This window comes from Microcebus murinus, chromosome 4 (genome assembly GCF_040939455.1).
Source record: "Microcebus murinus isolate Inina chromosome 4, M.murinus_Inina_mat1.0, whole genome shotgun sequence".
Classification (NCBI taxonomy): domain Eukaryota; kingdom Metazoa; phylum Chordata; class Mammalia; order Primates; family Cheirogaleidae; genus Microcebus; species Microcebus murinus.
The window spans coordinates 51,477,785-51,499,533 of record NC_134107.1 but is presented as its reverse complement, the minus strand read 5'-3'; the positions used below and the strand labels follow the sequence as shown (position 1 = coordinate 51,499,533).

At 33.4% G+C, this 21,749-nt stretch overlaps 1 protein-coding gene across 2 annotated transcripts in view; it reads right to left on the bottom strand.

The window, feature by feature from the left end:
• SBF2 (SET binding factor 2) overlaps positions 1–21,749 on the bottom strand; it is a 432,597-nt gene that overhangs the window by 167,565 nt on the left and 243,283 nt on the right. For both annotated transcript variants that reach the window (XM_020286579.2, XM_020286580.2), the window contains exons 7-9: positions 7,064–7,196; positions 5,374–5,482; positions 3,045–3,158 (exon numbers count right to left, since the gene is read on the bottom strand). In XM_020286579.2, the coding sequence (XP_020142168.2) occupies positions 3,045–3,158; positions 5,374–5,482; positions 7,064–7,196 (356 nt within the window). The remainder of the gene's footprint in view (positions 1–3,044; positions 3,159–5,373; positions 5,483–7,063; positions 7,197–21,749) is intronic.

Below are 21,749 nucleotides of genomic sequence, written 5' to 3'. Positions count from 1 at the left end.
CTAAACCATAAAATAGTAGTACCTCTAAGAATGGAACAGTCTGGGGCAGAGCTATTTGTCTACATAGATGAATTTTTTAAAACAGGCATTTGTTTATATGTTTCCTAGTGTATTTAAAAATTAATGAATTAATTACCTGAAATACTGAAGAGAAAGGGAATAAGCTTTATAACTTCGCAGTCCAGAAGAGAAAAAGTATAATATAATGTGACAAGTGCTATAAACAAATGAAGTATAATATATGAAATATAAAGTATGATAAATTAATTGTAGAGAGAGCTAAATAAAAAAGAAGGCAACATTTGGGTTAGCTCTTGAAGGAAAGCAGGTTGGGGAGAAGGTGGGAAAGAAGGACTTACACAGAAACATGAAATTGCATCAGTATGTAGCAAAGTTTTATCTTTGCAGAATCATTTTTAAACACTAAAGTTTTCGATGGTATGCTTAGAATAGACAAAAAGACTCAAATTAATACTTAAAAGGAACACTAAAATATCGACAAAAATTATAACCCAATCACTGAATCACTACTATATTATAATAATATCTTGGTGTCTATAAAATAATACATGGTTATCATATAGTTTAAGTACTGTGGTGCCATTTGATAACAATTATTTACTAACCAAACGAAGCTCATATACATGCATATCAAGGCTCCCACATGGTCCATCAAATCTAATTGCTTTTTGGTCCTAGCTTGACAATATACTCTGCACTTACCTCTTACTCACAGTGCCACACTGTAGCACATAATCTACCATTGTGCTTAGTAATTATAATTGGTATACTCAATTTTAGCAAAAATGAATTTAACATTTTGATTTGGTGGCACAGGCGTTACAGGTTAAGGTATATGAGTGTGCAGCAGAACACCAACCAGGAGCCATTGAGATAAGAACTAAAATCTTAATCTTTGTTAATTTTGGTACTTAATCTCTAAATAATTATTAATATCACTAGTAAGTAATCACATATCAGAGTTAATCACTATAGGATTTCTAGAAACATTAAACTTTCTTTAGTCATTCAAATACTACCTTATCAGCTTTTGCTACAACTACATACTATCTGTACAATTACATAGTTTATATTTTTCTTTAAATTGTCTTTACATCAACTCACCTTTTTAAAACTAGTATTTTCTTACATATCATCATCTGTGAACTCACAGGTTTTATATGTGTATTTATATTCAAATTTATATTTAAATAAATGTTATAACAAGTATATAATTAATAAAATAAAAAAGGTTGACCACCTACCACCCCAAATCATTTCCATGCTTCACTTTGGGAAAAAGTCACCTAGTCATATCTCTGTACAAACATTCATCCTATAGCTAAAGAACAGGAAACAGGCCTAGATATGGGATGTAATTTGCTCAATAATATTGAGTGGCAGAATGTTGACTAGAATTTAGGTTTCCTGTATCTTATATTAGTGTCTTTTCTATTCTATTATACCTTGTATTTCAGATTACAGATTATAATTAGGAAAATTCAGTCTTCTCTAAATTTTCCCATTTCATAGATACTACTATAACAATATAAGGACTACTACAAATTTAAAAGTTCTCTGAGAATAAAATCCTTCCTGGTAATCCTAGACCTCTAAGTTTCTATTTAAGGGGGAAAAACAGTTTTAAACAGCCCACACTGAAATATTATTAAAGAAGAATATGGAAGCCTTAGTTCTAGTTTTATATTTAAAAAGAATGCAGAATTTCTAAAGTTTAATTTTTTGATGATGGATAAATGAGCATCTAAAAGACTATCAGTAAAATAAAATAATGTGTTTAAAAAATTCAACTAATGTAAAATAACTCAAAAATATTAAATTTGTTTCAGTAAGAAAAACCCAGGTCACAAGATTTCTTAAAATTTTACTGCATGGAATGCTGGACATTTAATGTATCAGTAAGTCACATCTTTTCTGTAGTAATTTCAAAACACTGGCAAGACAAAAATCACTGTTTTGCAAGTACCTAAGAGGAATGAGATACCAATAAGGACGTTAGGGAATAGAAGCTAACTTCTAATGGTGGATCTTAGGGGAATCACAGATTTCAAGCAAGAGTCTTATTTTCACAGGTGTATTTCCAATACCTAACACTGTATCTGTTACATCATAGCTACTAAATAAATATGCTTGCGAGGATCACTTAAGGCCTGGAGTTTCAGACCCAGCTGGGCAACATAGCTAGAGACTCTGTTCTAAAAAATGGAAAACAAAAAATAAAAAATGGAAAACAAACAAATAAAAAAACAATTAGCTGCATTTGGTGGCACATGCCTGTAATCCCAACTACTAGGAAGGCTGAAGTGGGAGGATGACTGGAGTCCTGGAGTTCAAGGCTATGGTGAGCTATGACAGTACCACTGCACTCCAGCCTGGGTGACAGAGCAAGACTGTCTTTAAATAAATTAATGAATAAATGAATGAATGAATGAATGAGCAAGCTGAATGAAAGAATGAATGTAGAACAAACATTCAGTTAGGATTCAAAGTATATTCTCTTTTTTTTTGAGGCAGGACTCACTCTGCTGCCTGTGTTAGAGTACAGTGGCATCATCACAGCTCACTGTAAACTCAAACTCCTGGGCTCAAGCGATCCTCCTGCCTTAGTCTCTCAAGTAGCTGGGACTACAAGCACGAGTCACCGTGCCCAGCCAATTTTTCTGTCTTTTGTAAAGATGGAGTTTCACTCTTGCTCAGGTTGGTCTCAAACTCCTGACTTCAAGCAATCCTCCAGCCTCGACCTCCCAAAGTGCTAGGATTACAGGCGTGAGCCACTGTGCCCAGCCAGGATTCAAAGTATATTCTTTAGATAACTACCTAGTAAATGAATTCTATTCTAAATACTATATGAAAATATATTCATGTTTTAAACATATAACTCACTGTTTAAAGTAATTACACTAACAAAAATTTTTATTTACAACTATCTTATAGTAATTACATTAACAAAAATTTTTATTTACAACTATCTTATAGTTTTAGTGTTAAATCAAGAGAAAATTACTATTAAAAAAAAGTCATACCAAAGAAAGAGCTGATTGAGTCTGATGTAGAAGTGGCTCTGGGAGGGAAGAGAGGTGAATACATTCAGGAATTTTAATAGTGCCTCCATCCAAATCTGCTATGATTACATCTAACTGAAAGAGATAAAAACAATTAATCTATAATTAATAAAATGCATTTGTATTAAGCAAATTAATTTGGCCTTGACTAATTCAAAATGAGAAGAATCAGGTATGGAAGAGGCTCTTAGATATCCACAGTAATAGAATTCTGGGTTCCTGGCTTCCCAGCTATATAAAATTTCCCAACTTCCTTTGAAATTAGGTATGGCTTGTGACTAAATTTCTCCAAAATAGAACATGAGAAATGATGTGTGTCTTCTAGCCCCTCAAAATAGTGGGTCTTGTAAGGCTCTCTTATGCTTGCTCTCTTTCTTCTTCTCATAGGCCAAAAGTATAAACTGGCGGCAACTCAGTCTTGAGCTTTCAAACTGATGACAATTCCTAAGGAGATTCTGTTGGAGAAACAAGAAGGAAGGAAGCTTGGACCCTAAATAACTTCACAGAGCAAATTTGTCTGGCATGATGGAACATCTCTATGGATTGCTACATAAGTGTTAAATAAAACTCCATTTTGTTTGACTCAATGCATTTTGTTCCAGTTTTAGTATATGCACTGCTGAAGCAAGCACAGAGCCATTGCATTTTGGATGCTTTATCATAACAGTTTAGCCATATCCTAGATAAATTAGTATTTATTACCATAATTAACAAGCAAAGCAATTAGCATACAAAGGAGTACTGTTTAGGTGCTTGTGAAAAAAACTGATTTTTAGCATTTTACAAGAGTCTACTTAAAAATAACTTATATGAAAATTGTGTAAGAGAAACTAGCCAAGATTAGCGAAGTTGTTACACTGATAATATGATTATAATTCATTCATTAAAATTTAAAGAACTTTACATTTGGCAACACTTGATTTGCCCTATCTCCAATGACTGTTTATATTTAGTGGTAATGAAATTATCTACAAACCAGATGGACATGCCTTTAATTAGTACTAATTAGGTTTTATTAAATATGTTTATTGATTTATACATATTTTATATAGTGATAACTAAGTTCTGTAGGAACTAGATATCAACAAACAAAGTTAGAAAGAATGATGAATATATGAATGAGGGTCCTGTTTACAATTATAATGTTGAATAACCTTTTGATAATTTAAATGACACCTCTGATTTTATTACAACTGTAATTATTGTGTAAATACCAGGGAGCTTACTTCTTTGCTGGCATTTAAAACTAAAACAGAATTAGATAGTTTTAAGTATCAGTAGATCACAGATGTCACATAACCTAACCATTCAGTAAAGAATTTTTCTTATACTCCCTGAAAAGTGTCACGTAATTTGTTTTTCACACTATACTTACAGTGCTTGAGAGTATACTCCTTATCTTAGGTAAGGAAACCCATTCCATCACTGGGCAGCTCTAATAGTTGGAAACACTTATATTGGGCAGAAATGTTTTTATATTCACTATACCCACTGATTCTATTTTAGCCTTTTAGAGTTATAAAAAATGAACCTTAACCCTTCTTCCATAACATTAATTTCAATATTTATCTTTAGTTATAAAATAATATCAGATTATTACCTGAGAAAATTTCCTTAGGGTTTTAAAGAATATAGTTTCTAAACTCTTGATAATCATGGCTTTTATGAAGTGCTTTATTTTGTTACAGTCCTTGTAAAGAGTGATACATAGAACTAAAAGCATTATTACAGAAATGGCTTGAATGTAGAGTACTACTTTTCCTTCTCTGGTATTTCTATTCATATGGTATTAAGAATACAAAAATGTGAAGAAAAAAAAAAAAAAAGAATACAAAAATGTGGTGGGGGCTCATACCAAACTTGTATTTCACTAAAACATTTCACTCTTTTGCAAATGAGTGCTTTGTTAGTTATCAGCTATTTAGTTTCGACAGGCCTCACTTCAAAATATGAATAAATCAAGCACCAATAACAAAAGTATAAACAGAATATTAATTTATTATCTTCCTTTCTCACATTAAGATGAGGAATACATTAAGATATATTTAATATGCCCAAAGTGGGGTATTTTAAAACATTAATGAACTCCTTTTAAAAATCTCCCACACTTGCTATATGGCAAAATTAATATATTTATTAGACTTTTCAATGATAATTTTCTTCCATACAGTCTTTTCTATTGAAATGCAACAGATTTGAATATAGTATTTAGTTGAAATGTTATAAGACTCAAAGAAATATGAGAAGCTTCTGGACTCAATAACTAGAAGTTTTACAGATGAATACTTACAAGTTCATGGATATCAGTTTTAAAGATAGAATGTACTCCAATGATGAAAGGTGTTGGGGAACTGAGAACTTCCAGTAGCTGAGCCGGGAGAATGGGAATATAAGGATAACTGGAAATAATAAAAATATGTCAGATATATTTTTCTACAATATAAACATATTGTCTTTCACTTTTATGCCGTATGAACTTCATGTTAACTATGTTTATAAATTATCAGTATGTTCAAGCTTGTTAATATTAAAATTTTGGAAAAAATGATTTAAAAATCTTCATGTGAAAGATATGATCAGATACAATAAGACAAAAAGTAAATGGAACCCAGGCCTACTGCCTTACCCTTTAGTTCTCCTAGGTAAGCAGTCTCATTAGGTCTTTTAACATTGTTTGAAAGCATGTTTCCTTACATAGAAACCTGACATTACACAGTAACACTGACTCTCTAGTAGGCCCTCCCCTCTCAATACTAGCTAATGACTTGTCTACATAGAACAATCATTCAAATTCCATTTTCTACACTTGATTTTTGCATTCAATAACAGCAAAAATAAGGCCAAGAACACTCTTTTATCTAAAAGGTTAAGAAAATCACATAGATTAAAAATATTTTTTTTAAGAAATTTTGGAGACAGTCTAAAATTTTATCTAGTTTATATGAACTAGTTTCCTAGATGTTATGATTATCAAATTGATTATAGTACATTAGAGGTAAAATATTCTGCTTACAGCACTATCAGGCATCACAGTTTCAATTTTTTTAAACTTTTTATTAGGAGAAATTTTTAAAATTTCTCCCTAAAAAATGACAGAAAAAAGACTTATAACAAAGCCCCATGTATCCAATCCAGTTTTTTTTTTTTTTTTTTTTTGAGACAGAGTCTCGCTTTGTTGTCCAGGCTAGAGTGAGTGCCGTGGCGTCAGCCTGGCTCACAGCAACCTCACACTCCTGGGCTCCAGCGATCCTTCTGCCTCAGCCTCCCAAGTAGCTGGGACTACAGGCATGCGCCACCATGCCCGGCTAACTTTTTTATATACATATCAGTTGGCCAATTAATTTCTTTCTATTTATAGTAGAGATGGGGTCTCGCTCTTGCTCAGGCTGGTTTTGAACTCCTGACCTTGAGCAATCCGCCCGCCTCAGCCTCCCAGAGAGCTAGGATTACAGGCGTGAGCCACCGCGCCCGGCTTCCAATCCAGTTTTGACAATTAACAATGCATGGCCACATATATATTTCCACCCATCTTTGTTCTCTTCTCTAATATTTTGAAGAAACTCAGGCATTATATCATTTACACATAAATATTTTAGTGGGTATCTAAGACAGATAAGAGCTCTTTTTATCAGTAAAACCATAATTCCATTATAACCCCTAAAAATTAATAATAATCCTTTAATATCAAACATAGCACTGACTAAAGACTTTTATCACCAATTGTATTCTAAGAGAATTAAATGTTCCTGACACTATTCAAATTAAATATTTTTTCACTAAATTAATCAATACTACATAATGAACAACTTGGAAATCCCAAATTCTAGGCTAGATTTTGTCAGAATCATGACTCTCATAACAGCATAACTTTGTGAAATATGCCTACAGAGTTCAATATAATTGTGCCATAACATTCTCACTTATCATCAATATGTAATACACAACTGGGAATAAATAAAATTACCAAGAAAGAACCTCACCTATATTTAAGTGGAAACATTAAAGATTCCAGGGCTCTACAAGCATCACTAAGTCTCTGGAAACTTGCAGAATGGAAGAGAACTTTATTTTCTGTGAGTACTGCACAAAAGAGGCTGAGGACGTTTTGAATTCCTGAAAACACAAAGATCAGAGGCTTACCAAGTGCATTTAATTTTATATGTGTTGCCAACAATCACAGACTTAGCATATCATGGGAGAAAAAACCCAATATTTTTGGAATCTCTGAAGAAAAGTATTTGGTTAAACTGTAAATTCCATATAATCTATGGGTATTTGTTTTCCCAAACTTTCAGTTTTGTCTTTATTCTTCAAATCAGTGTAATGCTCACTGAACATATTAGTTGTTTGGAAATACACTATTACCTTCTTTTCAACTTTATCTCTAAGGTCTGTATTTAAGTTCCTGTTTTGGACATTGATATTATTCTATTAATTGCCCCCCACCCCACAGAGTCTATTTTTCTGATGTTAATAACACTGCATCCGCTGTTGAACTTTGCCTGTAGTATCTTTTCCCGTCTTTTAACTTCCACCTTTCTCTCTTTTTTTTTTTTTTTTTTTTTGAGACAGAGTCTCGCTTTGTTGCCCAGGCTAGAGTGAGTGCCGTGGCGTCAGCCTAGCTCACAGCAACCTCAAACTCCTGGGCTCCAGTGATCCTTCTGCCTCAGCCTCCCGGGTAGCTGGGACTACAGGCATGCGCCACCATGCCCGGCTAATTTTTTTATATATATATATCAGTTGGCCAATTAATTTCTTTCTATTTATAGTAGAGACGGGGTCTCGCTCTTGCTCAGGCTGGTTTTGAACTCCTGACCTTGAGCAATCCGCCCGCCTCGGCCTCCCAAGAGCTAGGATTACAGGCGTGAGCCACAGCGCCCGGCCTCACCTTTCTCTCTTATAAATAGCATATACAGATGCTCCTCGACTTAGGATGGGGTTACATCCTGATAAACTCACTGCAAAGTTGAAAAATTGCAAGTTGAACCACCATAAATCAGGGACTTTCTATAATTGAAATTATTTTTAATTCAGTCTGACAACCTTGTCTTTTAACTAATTCATTTAATCAACTTACACTTGTAATTATTAAGATATACAGTATATATATATATATAGTATCTTATTCTATATTTTTTATTTATTCTACCTCGTCTTTCTCTTTTTTTGATTTCTACTGCCTCTACTCTTATCCCCTCTGCTAGGAATTTATAGTGTTTCCATGTTTTTTAGTGGCAACTCTAGAAAACACAACTTGCAATCATCATCTTTTTCAATATCACTTCAACCTTAATCACATGGCCCTACTAAATCAAGAGTCCCAACTGGTTTTCTCAAGGTAAAAGACTTCCTATATTTCCCTTCATGTGACATGCAAATTTCCTCTTGGTCCATTATTGTTATTCCTTTTTATCATTTCTACCTTATGCTATGTGATACAGTAGGAACTTTAATTCAGATTTTTAATCTTTTCTTATTTTGACTAATACAATAGTTTCATAACTGGTTTTCCTAATCTAGTCTTTATTCCCTTCAAATCTGTCTTCCAGACAGCTTTTAGAATGATGGACATAAAATACAAATCTGATTATATCACTTTTGTTCCTTCAAATCTTTTGCTATCTTCCTATCTTTTTGGGCGTGATTTTCAAATGTATTTTGCTTCACATACACAATTTAGCAAGAGAAGTTTTGCTTCAACTTGCTTTTACATAGTTTTTTTTTTTTTGAGACAGAGTCTCACTTTGTTGCCCAGGCTAGAGTGAGTGCTGTGGCATCAGCCTAGCTCACAGCAACCTCAAACTCCTGGGTTCAAGCGATCCTACTGCCTCAGCCTCCCGAGTTGCATGGGACTATAGGCATGCACCATCATGCCTGGCTAATATTTTTAATATATATTTTTAGTTGGTCAATTAATTTCTTTCTATTTTTAGTAGAGACGGGGTCTCGCTCAGGCTGGTTCTGAATTCTTGACCTAGAGCAATCTGCCCGCCTTGGCCTCCCAGAGTGCTAGGATTACAGGAGTGAGCCACCACACCCCGCCTGCTTTAACATATTAATCTCCCTGTCTCATTAGGTAAAATGGAATAAAACTCCTATTTTATAGGGTTGATATGAAGAAGAAATGATATCATAAATATATCAAGTTCACAGCACAGTACCATAGTAAATAATCAATATGTATTAGGTGATGTTATACTTATTATTGTAATTACTGTAATTGTTACCATTACTTTCCTTTGAAGTTAGGGTTCTATTGCTAAAAATGTTTGAAAACATGTAACCTACAAAATTAAGTTTGAGCTATATTCCAAAGTATCTCCATGGTCTTCCCAATCTTTCTATCCTGTTGCCACCCCTTACTACTATATGATCAATATTGAATATATCTAACCCTCAGAACACTTTTCACTTTGATATTTCTGCTTCTTATGCTCATGCTCCATCTGATGTCCTTTTCATTAAAATGTGAATTTCTCAAAGACTGTAGTGGGCTTTATACACTGCTATACCCCTGCTGCCTAGCAGAGTACCTAGTTTGTAGTCCGCACTCAAAAATGTTTCACTGAACTGACAAGCTCTCTGAATAATGATGTGAATTACTATCAAAAGACTTTAAAACTGTCAATAAAAGGTGTCAGATAGCACATGTAAGTGAGATCATGCAGTATTTGTCTTTCTGTGCCTGGTTTATTTCACTTAGAAAAATGTCCTCCAGGTTCATCCATGTCATCACAAATGACAGGATTTCTTTCTTTTTTACAGTTGGGGTGAGGGAGGGAATAGGGGGGTTGTTGATCAAAGGGTATAAAGTTTGAATTAAACAGGAGGAATAAGTCTTTGAGATCTACTGCATAGCAGGTGACTAAAGTTAATAATAATGTATATTTAAAAATAGCTAAGAGAGTAAATTTCAAAGGTCTCACCACAAAAATGGTAAGCAAAATTATAAAAGTGTTAATTAGCTTGATTTAACCATTCCACATTATATACCTATATTGAACATTATAATGTGCCCCATTATGTATACAATTATGTATCAATTATAGTAATATTAATAAAAAGATGTCAAGAAGATTGACTATAGATTCAGATAGGAAAAGTGTAAAATACATAAATCATAAACAAAAAGATCAATAAATTCAATTATTTTAAATTAAAAATTTGTGGCAAAAGATAACATTAAAAAAGTAAAGCCAAGTCTCAGACTGGTTTTTTCTCAGACTGAGAAATTACCTACAAAGTATATAAATGGAAAAGGTAAGTATGTAAAATACACTTTTTGAAAACCCTACTAAAATTAATAAGAAAAAAAAGCAACATAAGAAAATACTACGAACTCACAATTTATAGAAGAGGAAACCAAAATGATTGATATGATATGAAAAGAAGCTCAAATATCTCTAGTAATCAGAAGATTACTAGAATCTTCTGATGTCAATATATCAATGACATATGATTTCAAACCTATCACAACAGCCAAAATTAAAATTAGTTATTTACCACAGAAACTCTCTCATATACCCAAGAAAAAAGTGTAAGTATACAGTGGTACATTGTAGCAATATTTGAAATAATGAAAAAAGTAGACATATCCTAAATGTGAGAATGAATGGTGGTATAATAAAATTATGAAATTATTATACTCTGAAGATGGCAAGTGTTGATTGAAATAAAACATTAAAACTAAAAAGGTATTATTCAAAATTCACAAACTTATTAAAGAAATTTAAATACAATTTTCAAGTGGCATAAATTTTTTTGCAAGTTTGTAGCATTTATACTTGTGAATTTAATATAAATTTAAAAACCTCACTAAGACTTTTGATATACTTGTACAGCAATGAAAACGAATGAGCTAGCATTACATATATTTCCATGAATAATCACCCCAAATATAATACTGAGTGCAGTCAGGTGCATAATGATTATACAGTATGATAGCATTATATAACATTTAAAAGTATGCAAAATCCTATTACATACTGCTTAGATATATATAAGCATGTAAAGTATAAAGATATGTCTGAGACTAATAAACACAAAATTCCGGATAGTGTTTACCTCTGGAAAGAGAAGGCATAGGCAGGGTGTTCCAACTATATTTATGATGCTATATTTATTAAGCTGGATCACAAGTAAATGAATTTTTTAAAACATTTCTCTGGAAATAATTTAAAACTTAAAGAAAAGTAACAAAAATAACAAGAGTACACAGAGCACTCATGTAGCCTTTACCATGATTCACCTATTTTTAAAATTTTGTTCCATTTACTTTAACGTTTGTATTCATGCACTAGAACATTTGTATGAGTATACGCTCTCTCCACAAACACATATGATTTTTTTATGAGCCATTTGAGTATAGGTGATTGTTGGCTATCTGTATATCTTCTTTGGATAAATGTCTATTCAAGCCTTTTATTCAAATTTTAATTGGGTTATATGTATTTCTCTTGTTGAGTTGTAAGGATTCTTTATATTATCCGCATACTAGGTCCTTATCAGATATAATTTACAAATATTTCCTACCATTCTACAGGTTGTCTTTTCCTTTCTTTGTTTTATTTTCTTTCTTTCCTTTTCTTTCTTTTTTGGAAACAGGGTCTCACTTTGTTGCCCAGGCTAGAGTGTAGTGATGTCATCATAGCTCACTGCCACCTCAAAATCCTGGGCTCAAGTGACCCTTCTGCCTCAGCTAAGTAGTTGGGGCTACAGAAGCACACCATCATGCCTGGCTAATTTTTTTATTTTTTGTAGAGACAGGGTCTTCTTATGTTGCTCAGGCTGGATCTTTTTACTTTCTTGATAATATCCTTTGATGCACAAAATTTTAAAATTTGAAGGTATAATTTATCTATTTTTTCTTTTGTTGTTAATGCTTTTGGTGTCATATCTAAGAATCGATTGCAAATGCAAGGTCATTAAGATTTACCCATTTTCCTCTAAGAATTTTATGGTTTCAGGTCTTAATTTAGGTTATCAGTATATTTTGAGATAATTTATATATATAGTATAAGTATATAGTATAAATATGTATATAGTATAAGATAAGGGTCCAACTTTATTCTTTTGCATGTGATATCCAATTTTTCCAGCACCATTTGTTGAAGAGATTATTTTCCCCCCATTGAATGGTTTTGGCACTTTTGATGTCTTAGTATTTTTTCTGTTGCTATAACCATACCATAGATTGGGTGATTTATAAGGAAAAGAAATTTATTTCTTACATTTCTGGAGGCTGGGAAGTATAAAAGCATGTCCCCAACATCTGGTGAGGACCTTCTTGCTGGTCAGGACTCTGTCTGCAGAGTCCTGAGACAATGCTGGGTATCACAAGGCTAGGGGCCACATGAGAGATGGCCAAAATGGCTTTTATAACAGACTCGCTCTTGTGATAATTAACCCACTCCCTCAATAATCTCTTAATTCATTACTCCATAAATGGATTAATCCACTCATCAGAACCTTCCTGACCCAATCACCTCCCAAAGGTCCCACCTCTAAACACTGCTGCATTAAGGACCAAGTTTCCAGCACATGAACTTTTGAGAGACACAGTCAAACCACAGCACTTGTCAAAAACTAATTGGCTATAGATACATATGTTTATTTCTGGACTCTCAATTCTACTCCATTGGGATATATGTCTATCCTTTGCCAATATAACACTGTTTGCTTCCAAAACTTTATAGTAAGTTTTGAAATTGGGGAGAGTGAGTATACAAATTGTTCAAGATTGCTTTGTATACTCAGGACCCCTTGAAACTCCATATCAATTTGAGGGTCAGCTTTACCCATCTCTACAAAAAATCTGATACTTTGATAGGGACTACACTGAACCTGTAGACTGATTTGGATAGTATTAACAACATTAAGTGTTCCATTCCATGAGCATGGGTCTTGCAATGTTTCGTAGTTTCAATGTACAAGTCCTTCACATCCTTGGTTAAATTTATTCCTAGGTATTTTTGGATATATTATAAATGGAATTGATTTTAATTTGCTTTTCAGATTATTCACTGTTGGTATATGTATTTTTAATCCTTTTAAAAACTAAAAAACAATCCTTAGCTCACAGACGGTACAAAAACAGGTCATGGACTTGTTTTGGAAAGTGGGCCATAATTTGCTGCCCTTGTCAAAATGTTTCTCTTTGGATAACATATAGTTGGATCTTCCTTTTTTAATATAGTCTGACAATCTTTGCCTTTTGATTGAAGTGTTTGGTGCATTCACATTTAATGTCATTATTGATATGGCAGATTATGTCAGCCATTTAAAAAATATGTTTTAAGTCTTTTTCTGTTTTGTTGTTCTTTTATTCCTCCTTTACTGCTATTTCGTGTTAAAGGGTTTTTTTTAGTTGTCATATTAATTATTCTGTTCATTTTTTAGTTATTTTCTTAGTGGTTGCTTTGGAAATTACATTACACATGTCACAATCTACTTCAGGCTAATCTTGACAATTCTAGTATATTATAGCGAACTTGCTCCATTATAGCTCCATTCCCCCCACCTGTGTTCCTATTTTCATATCTAACATCAACTACAACTGTAATACAGTGTTGTTATTATTGCTTTATACATTTACCCACAGATTTGTCATTTCCAATGTTCTTCATTTCTTTGCATGAAATTAAGTTACTAACTGGTCTCTTTTTCATTTAGCCTGAAGGACTTCCTTTTGCATTTCTTATACGGCAGGTCTGCCAGCAATGGACTCTGTTTTTGTTTACCTAGAGATGTCTTTACTTTATCTTTGTTTTTGAAAGACAGTTTTGCCAGAGACAGAATTCTTGTTGGATAGTTGTTTTTTTTTTTATCCTTTCAGCATTTTGAATGGGTCACATCAGTATCTTTTGTCCCTTCCATTCTTCCTGATAAGAAATCATTCATAATCATGTTATTGTTCTATTGATTCATATTGATGAATTATTTTTTCTTGCCTTTCTTGAGACTTGTCTTTCTTTCTTTATTTCATTGTATTATGGGGGTACAAACATTGTTAAGGTTACATATATTGCCCTCGCCACCCCTCCCACCCCTGCTGAGTCAGAGCTTCTAGCCGTCCATCCCCCAGGTGGTGTGCATGGCACTAATTATGTAAGTATACACCCATCCCCTCCTCCACCCTCCCATCTGCCCAACACCCGATAAATGTTTCTTTCTTTCTTTCTTTTTTTTTTTTTTGACATTTTGGTTACATTTTATATCTTTGCCTCTCCCTAGGAAGGGTTAGAGGTATGCCCTTCCCCTCCACAATGCTCACCACATCCCTAAGATGTGGGTCTACCCCCGCCCCAACCTTGGTGAACACTACCACCATTTGAGCACCATAGTGTTAATCAGTCAGTACCAATTTGATGGTGAGTACATGTGGAGCCCATTTTCCTGATTTTGTGTCGCCTCACTTTGGATAATGGCTTAAGCTTAATCCAGGATATTATAAACGGTGCTAGCTTGCTGTCGTTTCTTAGAATTAATATTCCATTGCGAACATATACCAAATTTTAATTATCAACTCATGAATTCACAGGCACTTGGGTTATTTCCATCCTTAGCGCTCAGCTGAGGCAGTTTCCGGGGGAGGGTCCGAACCCAGCAGCCGCTTCCCTGCTCAGCAGGAGTGACAGCAATGCTTCCAAGACCAGGTTGAGGAGAGTATACTCGAAACAGGTTTTGACCTGGGATACAGTAGAGGCTTTGGCAGGCGCTGGGTGGACAGAAAGCGCAAAGCTCGATTCCTTGAACTGTGGGGACTCCACGAGTTGGGAGAAGTCCTTCTGCTCCTCCAACACCACCCCTGTCTTCCCATTCCTGCGGCTTGAAGACTTGTCTTTCAACAGTTTTACAATCATATTATGTATATGTGGGGATCGTTTACTGCCAACTATCTGGGCTTGATTGAGGTTCTTGGTTTTGATGTGACACAAATTTGGGAGAACAAAATTAACATCACCAAGGACAGTACTTCTGGTTATGAAAGTATGAAGGATTTAGCAAGTCCTTTCTCCAAAGAACCCGTATAAAATTAGACAGAATTGTTGAATACAACTATTTTAGGGCTCTGGAAATTCACCAAAAGCAAACAACAAACTTGGAAGCATTTATTCATGCTAGAACTTTGGGTAAGAGCAAGAGTCTACAGCATTCTTACATAGTGATTGCTCCCATCTCTTGCACATGCGCAGGAAGACACAAGAGAACTCATGTGAAAGTGAAGGCAGACTTGAAATCTGGCTAAACAATGAATATACATCGGTCCATACAAAGATTGATTAGCTTTATTAGCTCAAGGTATTCGAGCACGACCTTTGCCCAAATTATAAGCTGACCCAACACAGGGGTAACCCCTAGGGAGCCCGGATAAACAATAAAAATAAGAATTTTAAAACAAAATCAGACATCAGCAGCCTAACATTTAGGAAGGCAGATTCTGCCTGAAATCAAGGCAATAACCACCCTCAAAAAAAAAAAAAAAGCTTTCGGAAAAAAAAAATAAATTTATTTCATATCGTATGTCTGTATCAAAATATAAATGTACTCTATAAAGATATACAACCATTATGTACCCATAACAATTAAAATTTTAAAATTTAGAAAGATAGAATTATAGAATTTATATTTGCTACCATATATTATCTATTAATATAATGTCTAATTTTTACCAAAAACTGAGAAACATTCAAAGACAAAGTGTAACCCATACTTAGGAAAACAACTAGTTAGTATTAACTGACTCTGAGTGGGCCTGGATGTTGGATTTAGCAACTAAGGACTTTAAATCAGCTATTAAAAATACATGAAAAGAATTAAAGGAAGCCACATTGAAAGAATTAAAATATAATTAAAGTGACTTATCATTTAGGCAATCTCAATAGTAAAATAACAACGTGAAAAACAGCCAGATAGAAATTATAGAATATAAAAGTATAGTAACTGAAACAAAAAATTAACTGGGCTTAACAGTATATTTTGTCCAATGCTGTCCAATTTCTCCAATGTATATTTAACATTTTTCCTTGCAAGTAAAAAGCAATCTGAGCAAGACACTTTAAGATCATGTTATCTTGTTCCTCACCAAAATACCTGCCTAGATTTAGCATCTATTGATGCCTCTTGTCTGAACAGGTCTTTACTATGATGATGATAGAATAATTTTCCAAATCCAGCACTCCCTTCACTTTCACCAGTCAGCACACGGTATTTTGTAGTCCTTCCTTCTCTACTTACTTATTTATTCATTATCAGTGTGGACTCATGAATTCCTATTTTTTCAACAGTCTATAAGTCATTACTGCTCTTAATTATTTTGGTGTTAAACATGACTTATATAGTGGGAGCCTCTTTAACTTAGTTCCTGTGTCCTTTAGACACAAACTTTTTCCCCCCAGGTTCATATTGACCTACTCTATCCCAGCCCTAAATAAGCTATTTCTCCTAACAGTCCTGGTTCCTTTTGGTGAGAAATTATATTAAATACCAAGGTTCTATTAATAGGTATTAGGGTATGTGTAAGATATTATATCTATAGTATATAGATATACAGGAGTATCTTTACACCTAGGCCACTTTTGCCTACAGAGAGAGCTAGGAAATATATGCATGTACATACATACATATATACCTACTCACACATATATACATGCATATAAATATATATATTATTTGAGAAATCCTGAGTCTATATTATCACTTTCAATTCCATTCACAACCACAGGGTATTATATACCCCACTATTCCAATTCATATTTATAGGTCCCTTCTTCCACTGAGAACGCTGGATCCTAATAACATCAACACATTTATTCATTTGCTAAATCCTATATTACATACAAAACATCTTCAGAATTGTTTCAGCCATTACAACTAAAAAAAAAAAAAACCCCAAAAAACAAAAAAACAAAAAAACAAAAAACTCCAACTATGGTGGAATTCACTATTTGTTTGCAATTCTCTCCCCAAACCTGTCTAAAACTGTGGTTATATAGTCAAATACTGTGTTTGTAAGTTACTTTGATTAGTTTTTTTCCTCTTTGGTATGGTTATGTTATTCATTTGAATAACAGTGGAGTTGATTTCCTTATGCTTTTGGTTTGAAGATGGTCTTTTCTTTCTTTTTCCTTTTTTCCTAACTTAATTGATCTAAAGTTGGTTTTCATCATATATAAGTCATAAATATGCTTCCAGAAGTCAAAACTGTATAAGAGGTATACTCAGAGAAGTGTCACTTCCTTCCTCAGTTAACAGTATTGTACCAATGTCAATTCCCGGTTTTTATATTATAGTATACTGTGATTATGTAAAATATTATTGGGAAGAGATGGGTAAGGTATACATGGGGACTCTCTATTAATTTAGTAATTTCTTAGAAATCAAACTATTTAAAAATAAAAAGTTATATTTAAAAAGTCTGTGGATGTATTCGTTTCTTATGGCTGCTGTAACGAACTACCACAATATTGCCTTAAAATAACACGAATTTATTATCTTACAATTCTGGAGACCAGAATTTCTATGTCTGGGTTTTCCAGCTTCCTGGCTACCTTCTATCTCATATTCCTTGGTTTGTGGCTACCTTTTATCTTCCAAGCTGACAGTGGCCAATCACATTGTATCACTCTGACATTGACTCTTTTAAGTACCCTTGAGATTACAATGTGCCCACCTGGGGTGGGAGCTTCCTAAAGGGACTTACCCTTGAGGTGGATTTTGATGGATAAGCATTAGTCAAGGAGAAAAGAAAAGCATAGCATTCAAAGCTGACAGAAGGTCATGTGAAAAGAAACAGAGCACTAAGGGAGCAAAAGGCATTAACTGACCTACAAACAACTCTGCCCAAGGCAAATTCATAAAGAATTTATATGCCACCAGAAAGAGTCCAGGCTTTTTCATAAAGATTCTGGGGAAGAATTTGTCCTTCTCTGCTCTTATCTGAACTCTCTGCCCTACCCCACAAAAAAAGATAACCCATTCACAAGTAGTTCATCAGAAAATAAAATTCATTGTTAGCATCATTTAGTAGCAGATAAATTGTGAAGAAGGCATGTAGTTGTAAGGGACTCTACCTACTTAGGTTGGTAAAAACAGTCAGTTTATGTTATCAAAGGGGACAATATTGCACTACAGTTACTAAGAGAGGCTATACATCTCATAATTTAGAAATGAGTTAGGGACATTATTCTAGTGATTAACAGGTAAGTTTTTCTTTCATTCTTTGGAAAATTAACAGTATAATACAGAACAATTTACCAAGGCCTAACTGAGGTATTACTTATATTCTGTATTCTTAAATGTCATATGCTTTCTTAAGCTTTACATAATTAATCATTTCAAATAGTTAAGAAATTATATTAACAATTTTTATCCATAAGTAGCAATGTTTGTTGCTGTGTTCACAGATACATAGTTATTTAGAAATTCAATTTCTTTGAATTTCTTAAGTCAAAATCAGTTTTCTATATAATATAGAATTGTTTCCTCATCTTCTGTAGGCCATCATCTATTCAAAGCTGCACAATAACAGCAGAGGAGAAAATATGAAAAACAAACATTCCAGTGATAATTACTACTGATTTCACTACAATGGTACATACACATCCTGTTGATTATTCAAATAGTAAAACATTCTGAAAAATTACTTCCTGATCTGAATTTTCTTGATAGGTTAGAGTTCTAAAACTCATTGCACCAAACATTAACAAATGTATATGTTTCCTGTTTGGGAGAAAGAAAAAAAAAAACTTTCTCCATAATCCTCCCCTTCTTTGAATAATAATGATACGTTACAAAAATAGAACATTATGTATCAGCTTTCAAATGGGTAAACTAAGGAATTAAAGGTAGTGTTTCCAGATAGGCTATATTTCAGAAAGCCTTGCACAATTTATTATAGTTCTTTCTGGTCAATCCACAAGGAGAAAACAATTTAATACTTGTCATGGCTTAAATACAAGTCATGAAAAAGGAGATTTCTCATTCATTCAACCAATACTTATTGAGCATCTACTCTGCTCTAGGTACTAGAATATATCAGTGAATAAAAGACAATATATCCCTAGCTTCATGGATTAACAAAACTTTACAGAAAGTTATATATTAAATAATTATCACTGACAGGCAATGTTTACTATTTGTTACAAATTTAGCATTATGTCTAAACATGTTAGATATGGCAAATCTTTTTTTTTCCCTTCCATTTTTACAAAGACAGGGTCTTGCCATGTTGCCTAGGCTGTTCTCAAATTCCTGGCCTCAAGCAATCCTACCCCCTCAGCCTTCCAAAGTGCTAGGATTATAGGCATGAGCCACCATGCCCAGCCTGATATGGCAAATCTAAGTAAAAAAGTAGTTAAGTTAAAAAGTGTGGAAAATTGGGCAATCGAAAGGAGTAATAACTCAATTATTATGAACACAAGTTTATTCCTTTCAGTGTTTCATGAATTAAATATATTTTATGCACATATAAATAGAGCTTAACAATGTGGGAAACTCTGAATATTAACATAAGAAATCAAATACCAAATACATATCACCACAAAGAATTAAAATCTAAAACTCTGTATATCCCAAATAGCAATCCATAAAAGACCAACTCATCTAAAACTGTGTAAAAAGGTACAGCACATTTCCTTCCTTCTTGAACATAATTGGTTTTCTGGGTCTATGGTAAATACATCAGATTTTTCTAACCCCAAATAGCCCAGATTTCTAGTTTGTGCCTGTTCTGACTAGGTTTTTATCTACTTTTAATTCTAAATTTAAGAATTAGGAAGCAAAATGAGTCTTGAGAATAAACAATGGGGAAGGATAATCTATAGTAACTGGAGAATTGTTCTGGCAGAAATAATTTTTTAATTAAAACGTCTTCATTTCTTTTCCCCTTTCCTTCCTTCCTCCACTATTAAATCATTACAAAACTACTGTGCTGTGCCAGAAATCATTAAATTCTAGGAATGGACATAAAGAAATCTGAGGCAGGCTCTTAGGAGCTTACAGTTCAGTGAAGATGGCATATTGGTAAAAAAAAAAAAAATAGTTAAAACACAACAGAACAGACATATGCACAAAGTGCTACAGAGCCCAGAAATGGGGGTTCTTTATCCTGCCACCATTTGGAAACTGAATACTTAAATTTTGGAGTGGCTATATTTTATAAACATATTAAGCTCTAAGATGCTGAAAGAGCAAATTGAAATTTTAGACAAAAGAACGTTGTAACAATGAAGAACAACACTTACTAGCTATCTTGCCTCAGAGTATTTGCATTCCGTAAAGGATAATTCAATACAAAGACAGAGGTATTTAATAGTAGCATTTAAGTGCCATAAAAGGACAATGAGGAAGATAGTTTCAAACTACAATCTTTTTGAACTGTCCTCAAATTATATCATGTGATTCTAGCAAGCATAATATGCTAGTCAACAAGGACTTTATGGGTCAATGATGTCAGTGTTTGGTATTTTTACAATGGTTCCTTTACAGAACTAGCATAAATATTAAATCTTTAATTTTGAAATGGAAAGTAATCAGTTTCCTAATAACATTCTGATTACTTCCTACAACTCTGTATTCAGGCTTCACCAAACATCTCAGTATTCCATGAAGGCCTTTCAGGACTTCTTGTACTGCTTGCATATGCTTTTCCTTCTGGAAGGCCCTTCTTCTACTTTTCTAGCTAGTAAGAATTTGCTCTTGGTATCTCTATTATTGTGCTAATTATATTGTACTATCATTTTAAAAACATAACTGTTTCTCCACTTGGCTAAAAGTACATCTGAGATAAGGGCTGTGATTTATTCATCTTTATATCCCTAATACTACATCAGGACCTGGCACATGATAATGGCTTTGTAAACACCTGGCGAAAAATTATACTTCTGCTATCATGTAAGTAAGTGGGCACTCTAGGGACATTACTAGAGATTCCTGTGCTATTTATTGTAAGAAATTAAACTTGAATAGTTTTCTTTAGAGATCCTTAGGCCTCTGGAGTACACATGGTAAGCATTTTCTTCAGAAAAGTGCTCCAGAACAGACTAGCATGGAGATTTAATTTGTTTCAAATCCCCAAAGAACATAACATTCAAACTGTCAAAAAATAATTAATCATAGATACAGTTATAGTAAAACACTAAATTTCTTATTTCCTCCTTTTCCACCTAGGATACAATATGCCATTGATAGTAATAGTCTAAACTCCTGTGTACTCAAATTTGCAAACTATCTTTTTAAAATTGTAGGGGAGAAAATATATTTTCTTTAAATTTTTTTCAACCCTTTTAAGTTTGTAGTTGGGACAGACCATTGCAACAAAAGACAGACTAACAAGAGAAAAATAAGCAGTTTATCTTCAAAGTCATATATTAAGGGAAAAATAACTATTTTTTCCCATTATAAGTGAGAATAAGACTAAAACAAGTAATAAAGCTATATAAATAAGCTGAGAAAACTGAATGATCATAAAAACATGACTCAAGGCACTAGATTTTGCTCATTTAAGGAAAAAGAACAAAATCATTCTACAATTGACACATTAATTGGGTGGTTCATAAATTTACCAACCAATATTTTCCTTCTAAAGAAAACAATTCCACATATCCTAAGTTTTTACCTCTAGCATCTTTTCATCTTTCTGTTTTAGGGATATATATTATTTTTAAT